Raw genomic sequence first — 12,671 nt, forward strand, 5'->3', positions numbered from 1 at the left:
GACAATTGTGGATACCTATCTTGATTATCTCACCAAAGTGCAAAATAATAATCTTTTGTTTCTATTAATATTGGGTTCCTTCAAATATGTTTTCAACTGTGACCTCTCACTTGTGTCATTCTTTTCATATTGACTTTGAAATGCCTCGAATCCATCAAGTTCGTTCCCATTGAAAAAATCATGAGTACCAAAATTTGAACTCCCAGACATGGAAGAATTGTTCACTGTGTGAGAAAGAATCTCATACTCACCATATAACTTGTGTTATGCACCAACAATTTCTTCCACTTTTGTTACACGGAGTTCTTCATCCATATCAAGTTCGGAAAAGCAATATTCAATAAGCTTAACCTTATACTCAGGATCCATAATAACAGCAAAAGACAAAACCATACAATAATTTTCCCAATATTTATCAAACTTGGTCTTCACGTCCTTTGCCATCTTGCTAAATCACCTTATCGAATTCCTAATACCCTTTTTGATATTACATATTTACATTCATTTTCCACACTTGGTGGAGATACAAGTTAGAAGTGGGATCAGAACTCCCAAAAAACAAAGTTGTGATTCCATAGAAAGGTTTCAAGAGATTTGTGTCATAATACGGATCCACCAAATACAGCGCACCATAAGCACTCCTATAAGCTATTGTATAATCAAGCATGATATGTTGAGTTCCACCTTGTTGGAACATCTTGATAAACTCGCCTTCCACATTGCAAAGTATGTTGTTGGATAACTTCTGCAAACTTGAACTTTCTTGCACCACAACCTCTTACATACTATCACGAACCTTCTCAATGGCTCTTTCAATTGCTTTTAATCCCACACGATAAGATTCATGTGCTCCACAACGAATGTGAATGAAATCTCCATCATAAACCAACACCTCATTCAAACGTATGTCCCTTTAAAGATTCTACCAAACCATCATTATACTTTGCATTGTTTAATGTGATGGTAAAAATCTTTTTCTCAATTTCCCAATCTGCTAAAAAGTTAATCTAAGTATCTTGCCAATAAAGAACCACTATGACGTGACGGTATAAATTTGAAGTTCTAATACTTCTTTTTTTCTTAGAACCCAATTTTCATCAACAAAGTGAATCAATGCCATATATCCATCTGATGTAATAGAGGTCCACAAATCTGAAGTCAAACAAATCCAACCATTTAGTATTTCCAACTCCCCTTTTAACTCATTTTGTCTTTGTATATTTTTATGACAATTGCTTTTACAGTCTTCCTTGTTATTGGCTTTGCATCATAATGCGAAAAAGTGTGCAACATCTCTAGCTGCCTCGTTCTCAACATAACTAAACGGATAATTATGTTTGATGATTACAATTGCCAATTTCTCTTTACACATTTCTTGATCTAAAGGGACATGCTTTTGTGGACCACTCCCAACAATGATAAAACATTTACGTATAAGTGGCTTCATATTTGATGTTCCCGAATTTGGGTTGGCACACGGTGCAACTTGCCTTTCTATTCCCAGATGGCCCAAACTTTTCAGAGCAACTCTATACTAGAGAAAGTTTTTTGTTTGATTTCGATGAAGATACCTCATCTTCAATCTCATCTCTAGTACTTTGTTGGTCTGACATGAAATCTATTTTAAACAAGACCCCAGTTAAGCAATTAGCAAACTTGTAACAACTAACTTAACAAATAGATTAACAAAGAAATATTGTGAAGCTATTCATTAAAATAAAAATCCGCGTATAATATCAAACACATTCATCTATTTACATTTCAACAATCTAATAAATTGAAATTCACTTTCTTGCTAAAAAGGATATGTAATTTACAGCAATCTCATGAGCTACTAAATCATTAATTACATCTATATCTAATAAATTGAAATTCAACATGACCCATTAATTATATACATTTGTTTTAGTAATAATCAATTATATTATAATATATATACATATATATAAATCTTTCAAAAAATTAATTATGTATAATATTTATAAAGGGAAAGACTGGAAACCTCATAAAATGGATTTGCGAGTCGTTGGAAACTTAGAATCTTTCAGCTACTAGTATGGATTAATGGAGATGATGGATTTGATGGCGTGATTGGAGGTTTTCCAGCTAGCGAACCTGTTCTTGGTGTTGAGCTGCCCAATTTGACCCGGTAAAAAGTTACGAGTAAAACAATTTTTAGGGTCCAATATGACCCGCGTGGTAAATATAGATGATCCAATATGGTCCAGATTTTTTTTAAAGGCCCAAATTCATCCAAATTTAGTCAACTGGCATAATTTTGCTGTGGCTCTAATCATTGTTCCATTCGTGACCTTCTGTTTCATCATCATTATGTTCCATATCGTTTGTTTCTCTAGGTTCCTTCCCAGATTCTTCATCCTCATCTTCAATACGGCTCTTTTTTGGACTTGGCTGCAACAACATAACATGGATAACTTTCTTAAACTTTATAGCTTAGATCAATGAGATGTTCTAGTATAAAACATTCACTTTTGTGAAAATCTTCAAGATCAATTTAATCATTTCATCATCACAAAAAGTTGATGCTTTAGTAAATGGATGGGGCCAAACACAATTTTATTTAAAGATGTTTGAAAATATTCGAAAACAAAAAACCAATAACCCGTACCAAATCTTAAGTTAACCGGAACGGTTTTCTTTTTAGGCTTGGTAACTGAACCAAAGAAAAATCATTTGAAACAGCCTGAATAATTCCATAAACTGTCTAGAGTAAATGGATGGGGGCACTCCGGTGATGCTTTAGATTAAAATAACTAATTACTGAATCATTTTTAATTGTTTATAACATTTGATAGATGAAATGATCATTGGACTCTTTACTTTAGTTTATTAAAACAGATGAGCTTGGAAAAAAATAAACAGAAAAACATATATGAACAAACTCGACAAGCATACTAAATAAAAAATGGATAAAGGCTAACTTGTTTACCTCGTCATCGAAGATATCTTTTAGCGCATCATAGTTAATTTTGGAACTTAATTTCTGCAACAAAATCAAAAAGAAAGAAGTTATTAAGACACGATAGTTTGATCATTTTCAAGAATACATACCACTTTAATTTCCAATGCTGGAAACCACAGGGATCTGTTTCTTGAATATCATAATAATACAAATGAGTGAATACTAAATACTATATGTATCTTCTGGAAAGAATTGCGCATCAAGTTCCAAAGATATACTTATAATCTGGGAACAAACCTTTTTTGTGAACAATTGACCAGCAGCTTCTGCAGCAGTTTGAGCAGGCTTAGCATTCTTGGCCTCCATAGCTCGCCTACGTTTATCTTTCTGATTCACATCAAACAAATAAAAGCATGAATACCAATATAACGGTTAATTAACCATGCATGTAACACCCCGAACTTTTAATTAACGGTTGACTTGAGTCGTTAAGTCAACACAACGTGTCCGTTAAGTCTCTAAGAGATTTAATGTTTATGTGTGATTAATGTGCATTATGTGTAAGTTTTAAAGCCTTAATGATTCATGTGTTAATTTGTTTAAGATGATTAATTGTGATTAAAGTGTTAGTAAGTATTCCCAATAGGTGTTTTGAGCTAAATATGAGCCATAAGGAAGCCTTAGGACTAGTTTTGACATAGGTGGAAACTAAAAAACGGGATTAGGGTCTTGGAGCAGGCCATTAGCTTCTAATTACTCATATTATCCTTTTCTCTTTGAGCCCTAACCATTCCCCATTGCCATAATCAATTCCTTGTTCGATTTCATCTTCGCTTGGTTGATTCGAGAGTGTTTTGATCAAGTTTTTACATTCTCTTTATAATCTCCAGGTATCCCAGGTATAATAACATTGATTTCATGTCCTTTCAATCCCTTGATTCGATTCATAACTGATCTAGGTCTTTAGAGGGTTGATTGGAGTCAAAAACGTGAGTTTGAATCGATTCGGTAACCTAAAATGATTGTTGTTGTGTTGCAAATCAATTGGATGTTAAGGGTTGTTTTCATGACATCATTAGAGTCTTAAAATGATGAATTTTGAGGGTTAAAAGTCGTTCATAAGGTTTGGGGTCGTTTGGGGTGTGTTTGGTTAAGTTTTGGAGGTTAAACAATGAGGTTTGTGCAGAATCGGGGCTAGCTGCGGCGCAACTGGAAACCAGTGACACATAGCTGTGACGCAACTTGGTAGTTGCGACGCAATAGCGACGGAATTTTTAAATGGCCATAACTTTTGAACCGTAACTCCGTTTTTGACAAATAAGATATCCACGGAATCGTGAGAGAGTCTACTTTCTAATGGAAATGTTTTTGAAAGATGATTGTAATGTCAAGTTTCCAGAAAGGTTAATTTAGTGAGTGTATCCCGAGTTTCGTCGAGTTATGTAAGCTTTAAAGTATTAATCGAATGTCTGATGCATCAAGCATTGTCATGAGTCATGTTTATAGGTATTTAGACGTGAGTCATGACCATAAGTGAGTGGGTATTTATTAGCTCATTATGTCGTTTAATGATTATAGGTAGTCGGGAATACTTGCAAAGCTCGGTAACTTACGTTATCATTTGTTGTGTGCTTCTACGAGGTAAGATACACTACTTTGACACGCTGAGGGTTCAACAAAAACATAGTTTTCATATAATTTCCCCTAATGATATCTTGGTTGCTTATGGGTATTCGGGATTATACGGGAGGTGATATGGGCTATGTAGATGCATATAAAAGCCCGAAATGCTACCCCAATGATACGTATTGCTATGAGATGTTATGTATGCTTAATAGATGATATGATATGAAATGATGTACGATCTAAGATGATAAATGTTATGCAATGTTGTAATGATATACGATATGCAATGATATATGACGATGTATGTGATGTAACAATGTATGCGATGTGATGATATGAAATGAAACGCTATGAAATGTGATGTATGATGATGATATGTGAAATGTGCATGATTACATGGCTTGTTCATCTAGTTCACTAAACTTATTAAGTTGCCATGACACGTGCACGTTTAAGGGCCCAAACGTAATGATGTATATGTGATGATTGTTTAGGTTGTGTAAACACCTAAACTATATGTGATGTGAAATCGAGCTCGTAAATTTGATGTGAAAGTGTTAAGCTTAACCCGTACTTGCCCTTTCCCGGTGAGTGCGTATATGGTTGCTTGGGTGGCTCCTTGCAACGTAATTACGTGGTTTGAGTATCTCCGGGTGGAGTGATTACCCACCAATGTCTTTGAACATACGGATTACTCCTGGATTGGCTTGCCATCCCTTAATGACATTGATGCACTACTGAATGGTGGTTCATCTAGTCGGGTGCGACTTATGTCACACTTAACGAGATGCATATGTTATATGAGACGCGTGACTTTTGTCACAATTATAAAGATGTTCAAATGTGATATGTGATGATGCAAAAGATGACTAGGCACATTTAGGATGACCCATCCTAATATAAATGATGTTGATGATATGATATGTAAGTGTGATGATATGTTTGAGGATTTGTGCCTTAACGACTTAATATGACTTTTATATAATGTTTTAAATGGACAAACGTTTCATAACTTATATGTTATCTTACTTAGCTAATTCGTTAGCTAACACTTGCTCTTTCAAAATGTGTTGTGCCCTCAGGTCCAACAATAGTGAGCAGGTAGATGTGAGAAGATGTGAGGCATGGGTAGATGATCTTGAAGTTGGTTATAGTTTACCCATAGTGGCTGCTCGCTTTAGACATTTGCTTATTGTTTAGATAATAATGACTTGTATTGATGATGTGCTCGGTTGTTTAATGTTGGGCAACCGATGGATTTCCATTTAGACTTATTTTGATGATATGGCTAGTAACACCATTTAACGAATAAACCAAACAGGTTTTGCTGGTTTGGACTTTTAAAGTTTAATTCCGCTTTCTTTGACGCCGTTAGGCAAAAGTTTTTGGAAATCCTTATTTTTAAACGATGGGTGTTACAATGCATAAACCGATCTAGCTCAAATTCATAGGACAAGCAACATTATTATCATGATTGTGTAATCACGTTGTTCAAAGAGGTACTCCTAGAAGGTTACTCTGAATTTCGAGTGCAAACAAAATATAGCAATTTTGACCCACATCCTGAAGAATAATGGATGTAATGTTTTATTTCAAACGGTTTAAACTAAACTTTTAGCTAAAATAAAACAGGTCAAAAATCAAAACTCACCAAAACTCCAAAAATCTGTTCTAGTACACGAAATATGCTAGCATATTTTATTCATAGAACTAATATTACTCTTGAAAATAAATAATTTGATACTCATATTTGGTGCACTGGTAGTGTATAGAAACCAAACAAACTTAGACACTGGTTCACATTAACCCATTTCAATCAGCAAAAAAATCTACCTGTTTTGACCAGTTACCCAACCCGCATTTTTGTCACCTATACAAAATATCAACTAAGCCAATTTTCCAAAAGTAAACTTTGTGATGCAAAAAGAGATACAGTTACCTCTTTTTTAGCAAGTGCCTGTGCTTCACGTATCTCCTGTGAGGTCCCGGTATAGAGCTTACGTGCCTGTATTATAAGGTATCTCAGTATCTCTCAAACACTTTTACTATTTATTCTCAAACACACACACACAAACACTCTCCATTATCTTTAAAATACTCAAATTCATTAATTTCTGAGTTTCTATTTTACTTTTCTTTTAAACATATACCCAATATCATACCCTTTTATAAACCAAACACACCCTTAATGTGCAAGATGATTACAAACAAAATATGTACTTCACTACTAGATTTTCGAGTAAAGAAATTTGGTGGCTCTATTTATTAAAGATACACTTTGATCAGTCTTTGACCAATTTCCTCTGAAGCTATATTTGTTCAAGCAAACGGGTAGAAATTGCCACATCTCTACTGAAGCATTAAAGTGAAAATATTTAAATAATCACCTGCTTGGAGTTTTCGTTCATCATTTCCCATACTTTCGTCTTAAGCCGAGTTTCTTCCGGATTGAGCAGGTAACAATCAACCTAAACCCCAAGAGAATGTAGATATATTGATAATAAGCTAATACAGCATATAACTTATTGCAATGAATAAAGAGGCAAGAGAATATTAATATAAAGCAATCTGCAGTTTAGAGCCGACTTTTTGACTTTTATAAGTTATCATTGTAAAAGTAACACATATTTAATTAATTATCCAAGAAACTTACCACCGGTAGTGAGACAAATTTTAGGACAACTTGATGACTTCTAATGAAACATCAAAATGTAAAATAAAATGAATAGTATTAGTTCCATAAGATTCTTGTACCTCGTTATTATCAATTTCAGAGAGGGTATCTGTTTCATCAACAGTAGCAGGGGGGTCCTTCGAGCTTATAAAAATATCTGCAGTATCACCAATTTTGTCGAGCATTCCAGGGTTGGGAGCTGATAAAATTATGTCAAAGAAGAAGATCGATAAAGTATAAAAAACACGATATCCTCAACCGAACCTGAAGCAGGGTCGCAAAAACAATGCGAATACAACTTACAAGCACATTGGAACTCTGGTGAGGAGCCTTTATAATTTTCTTTGGCATTTGCTTGGAGTTCACTGTAATGCTGACTTCCCTACATTTATGAACAAGTTAACACTTCAACAAACATTAATCCGTAGTAAACATAATCTAACTCTACATTGTACATATCAGCAACATATATAGTGGTCTTAAACTGTTGTAAGGACATGCAGAACAAGTTCTCCTAATTAGAAAAGCTGAGTTCAATATATTTACTTACCAATGGGTAAATTTGGGCTATGTTGTATTTCGTAAGATTAAATTTACAAAACTACAGTAAAAGAAGCTTTAAATGAGTGAGCAGGTTAAAAGCCATTGAAAGTGTATTATAATTGCATAAATACTAACAAATCACTGTAGTAAAATAAAAGTAAGAGGTTACTAAACCAATAGAACTTTCTTAGTCATATTTGACACATTATCTAACTATTAACAAACTTTAGTAAAAAAAAAAGTGTTTCTGGTCTACGCTACTCAATTTGCCACCTCTAGATGTTCTACTAAAGCAACATGATAGCAAGTCAAAAAAAACTTTAACTTGATATGGAGTCACATCGCTGTTTATAATATGAAGGAATAAGTTGCAGTGAAGCACAAGAGCTATAATGGCTATCCATACATTTCCATTTGCAATAGGTCTTGGGAGGGGCTCTGTGTTAAGAGTAGAGTCCATCATACTTTTCACTGATTCCTTAGATAATCTTTCCATTTCAGCACGTTGATATGCTGGAGGTTCAGAACCATCAAGTCCCCCACAGAACTCCAAATAACAATTCCTACAAAGGCCAAAACCAGATTGAACAGCACTGTTTTTGTGCTGGCAGACCACTTCTGTTACTCCAGGCATCTTAGATTGTTTGCAGAACCGCATATCCTTCTCGAATTTCATAGCTTCATTTGTGAATTCTTCCATCTAGTCAGCCATTCCAAGTCACATTAGAGTAATACCATAAGTACAAACAAAAGTGTTCAATAAGCTATTATACCATCCTGTTACTTCACGGAATGTTATTAAATTGATTATTGAAAATGAAGAAACAAGAAGCAAACTACAAATCCGGAATGCTTTGAAGAGGCCTCAAAACCCCTATACATAGATTTAGGGTAAAAGATTATGAGTATAAGGTTTGCCAATTTAACTAAAGAAATACCATCACTGCTTATTGACTGTGTAAATACTATCATTGCTTGTTTTAACTCTAGATAGACTATCAGCACATAATTAAGAAACTTTTCTGATCTCTTGAATATAAGCCGTTTTCTTGTTCCTAGTCATGTTTGCTTTATATTGTTATTTTACTGCTTAATTTCTGAAATGTTTATATCCTGATCCTATCATATATTACCTAAGTAGTATTGGTACGCAACTAATGAGCATATAATCATTCACAACCCACAAAACTTGATGCAAATCGATAATTATCACTTAAATTTAAGCATACATTATCACATACATAAGATGAGGTAGGAAAAAGAGGCAATAGCAGTTGATGGAAACACTAATGCAGGATTGTATTTAAGTGACTATTCAATAGTTTACATGCGTTGATACCGCTTTCTTACATAACATGTTAGCAAGATAGACTTTTCTGTATGTTCTAATTACACCTCATGATTTGGTTTCAGTTCACTAAAAACAAATTATAAAATGAAAAGTGAGGTACAAATTCAAGCATTTGACCAGATCAATACGACTTAAAGCAGCATGCAAGACTTAATCACATATTCACGTGGATTCGATCCAAGGTGGTCATGGCATCTCTAGAACTTGCATTCCAAGCCAAACAACTATGCTAACTTTGTTTGTAGAGTCATATGGGATAACAAAAAAATAAGTAGCAACCAAGTGTTGTAAATTTACTCTATATGTTGTGTGGTGGACCCAAAAGATGTAATTATAGCTTTTGGGAAAACCCGATCAACGCCTCCTAAGTTGTCAGTCAACATGAGCCTGTTACTCTTAAGACTTATTTTAGCCCAACAAGGAGAATTATAATTATGCATATCGGCCACATTTTCTGAGGTGTCAAGGTTTAGCACACCTATAATGCATACTATTTACCATGAAAGTAACTAGACGAGATACGAATGGATACCGGAAAAAGGATAGGAAAGAACACTCGAAGGGAGTTATGGGGATAAAAAGTCTATAGTGAATGAAATAAACACTTAACTTGTACCAAGAATAATCAAGAAAATGAAGTAAATGAGCTGTAACAACTATCACTTAGTTCCAAAAGGAAAATGATCTATGATAGATCAAAAAGCACAAGATGATCAACACTGCAAATAACATTAAACTTCATATAGCCAAAAGAGTGTTGCTTTGGTCAAAGCATTTGACATGTCAAAAGCTTGATAGCAAAAGAAACTCTGAAACTTTAGAATTACTAGTGGCTAACGTGTCATGTGTGCTTCAAAAGTAAAGACATCATAAAGCCAGTGCACAAGCATCCATCAAACAGATAGTGTGATGAAACAAAAAGTACAAAATAAAATCCACTGGTGCATCTTGTAGTTTATTCTTACCTAACATTATTCCTCCACTCGCAAAAATATAATGTGAAAAATGAGTAGGTTTGGCAAGTTGGGTAATGGATCAAATGGAATTTGTAAAACTGAAAAAATCTATATAAAAAAAAAAAATTAGAACAGAAGTTCATCAATTGATCATGAAAAGTGAAAAAATGATCCATGACATTATGTTCACATTAAGGAACATATGGTGGCAACTTGTAAGCATGGAGAAATAATTCCAAGTATAAGGTCACGTACAACGTCTGCTCTTGAAAAATTATATCCGTGTAACACCGAAGAAACATAGATAGCCGCTGCACATATACCACTAGGTTTCCTCCCAGTCTGATAAAAAACACGAACTGATAAACTTGCACTAAGAGAAAAAAAACCTATTATAAAATTTTGAAATCTAGAAGGGATCAAGCCTGAATCCAGTCTCTTTTCATGCTAACTGCAAGGTGCAATGCAGTGTTCAAAACTTTCTTATTATTACTGTCGTCATTTTTCATTAGTCCTACAGCACACACACAAAAATAAATAAATAAATAAATAAAATGGGGTAACATTTATATAAAAAAGAAGTATCCACTTTGCCATCGGTCAAAGTAAATCAATTATACTTGTTGAAGACAAATCACAAATGCAACAAGATGACTAAGTTGACAGATGTTCTGGAAGTTAGGCAGCTTCCAAAAGATTCTTGAAGGAAAATAGATAAGTATTTCATGAACGGGAAACAAAATCTTACCACTTGTATATCGATGCATAAAAAGGCTAGGATCAACTGGTTTTTGAACAAAGGGATGATCCTGGAGGCTTAACAACATGCATAGTTGAAAATACACAGTGCCTAACTCATAGCTGAAAATAAAAATTATAGCATCAGATTGCCATGATAAGATTTTCGTAATATATTTAACAGTAGGTGATTCCTTACACACTAACACCCAATTCACTGGAAAATTCAATAAGCAGAAAAGGTTTTTCTAGTTCCCTGCATAATATAATAAGTAATAATGTTTGATTAGTGATCTAAGCAGAAAATAACACAATTTGAAAGTATTATACTGTTAGACCATAAAAGCCAAAGTCAAAATGTATGCCAATTGATATATGTAGAGAGTAGCACATACACAAGCAGGCTAACTACACTGAACATGACAACATGGAATATTACATGTAACTTTCAATGGGAAAATATATACACAGAATATGTATAACTATCTCTAGATAAATATTGAATTATTTCATAAATAATGGTTGTATGTAGATAAGCTTCCAAGCTATATTAGCAAAGCATCATATCATCTGAATTTCTATAGCTCCAAGATCATTTATAATGTGGTTTCCACATCAGCATATTCTGAAACACAATCTGTAAATAGTAGAATACAAGTAACCAGAAGCATATCATTTAATTATATTTGTCGGGGTTTTTTAAGATGAAGACCATTTTACATTGTTTAATGACTCTAAGGACAGCAGGTGCAGTGACGTAACAAGTTGATACAACCACATTGATTATACAAACAAAAATGCTTCTTTATGTACTAGCATGATATTGATGTACAAGAAACCACTAACCGGCAAGCAACATATAGACAGGCAGCTGCAACTAGAGGTGTTCTACGCCCCCTTGTAAAGCCACGCTCAACAGCTATCTGCAATTTTTTTTTATCTACTCAAAAATTACCATTCTCAATAAGCACATTGATGCGACAGATATTAAAAGGATGGAAAACACAAACCTGGTAATATTTAGTAGCATGATCAACGTTGGTGATCCCATATTTGTTTGTGAGTTCAGAGATTACCGTGTTCCCTGCAATAAATATAAATATGCATATATAAAATGATAGCTACAAGCCTACAACTTCCTTGATATAAACTTAAATATAAAACCGAAATGACAATGAGAGTACCTTTATTTAAGGTTCTTATATGTGACTCGGAACAAGCACTTCCCATTTTAACAAGGTTGCCTGCCAGACGAGCCTGCATTTAATTTTTATTATACGTAAACCCAAGTAGTCAAATAAACAACAAAATGCAGATAATTGTATGTATAAAAAAGAAAGAAAGCCTTAAAATTGTATGTAATCTATAGCAGCTTACTAATTACTATTATTACATTATGAATATTTGCATTTAACAAAATAAATAAATACATAAATAAAAAAAAGTGAGTATATATATACATACCCCTCCGCCAGCATCTTTAACAAAAGTAGCATCCTCTGTATATAAATCTTGCGATATAACTTTTCCGCAATCAACACAACATCTGAATTATTTCAAAACAAATACATATATATTACATCATACACAATAAAGACGGCAAATTTATAGTTACGACAAGGAAACTTACACGCTGCCGGTGGTGTGATCACGATGTGTTTGGCTATTTTTGACACAATGAGGGCACCAAGTCATATTTGTCTTATAACTTCTTTAGTTAAGTATCTTCAACATAGACGGAGACTGTTTTAAGAAGGGGCTTAATCGATTTATAATGAACTATCGTATATATATATATAATTAGTATATGATGTGATTTCACATAAAAAAAATTGTCTAAATTTGGAGGGAGGTATTGAA

At 33.8% G+C, this 12,671-nt stretch overlaps 1 protein-coding gene across 1 annotated transcript; it reads right to left on the reverse strand.

The window, feature by feature from the left end:
- Positions 1 to 1,682: 1,682 nt before the first annotated feature.
- LOC122603482 (transcription factor IIIB 60 kDa subunit-like) lies at positions 1,683 to 12,617 on the reverse strand. Its single transcript, XM_043776198.1, has 17 exons — positions 12,442 to 12,617; positions 12,276 to 12,357; positions 11,996 to 12,068; positions 11,822 to 11,895; positions 11,658 to 11,734; positions 11,011 to 11,067; positions 10,822 to 10,934; positions 10,499 to 10,587; positions 10,329 to 10,415; positions 8,173 to 8,466; positions 7,527 to 7,605; positions 7,304 to 7,422; positions 6,937 to 7,017; positions 6,489 to 6,554; positions 3,221 to 3,310; positions 2,951 to 3,004; positions 1,683 to 2,412 (listed from the first exon to the last, which is right to left on the reverse strand). The coding sequence occupies exons 1-17, from the start codon at positions 12,504 to 12,506 to the stop codon at positions 2,290 to 2,292; spliced, it is 1,623 nt and encodes a 540-aa protein (XP_043632133.1). The 5' UTR covers positions 12,507 to 12,617; the 3' UTR covers positions 1,683 to 2,289.
- Between the last annotated feature and the right edge of the window lie 54 nt (positions 12,618 to 12,671).

This window comes from Erigeron canadensis, chromosome 1, assembly GCF_010389155.1.
Source record: "Erigeron canadensis isolate Cc75 chromosome 1, C_canadensis_v1, whole genome shotgun sequence".
Lineage (NCBI taxonomy): Eukaryota > Viridiplantae > Streptophyta > Magnoliopsida > Asterales > Asteraceae > Erigeron > Erigeron canadensis.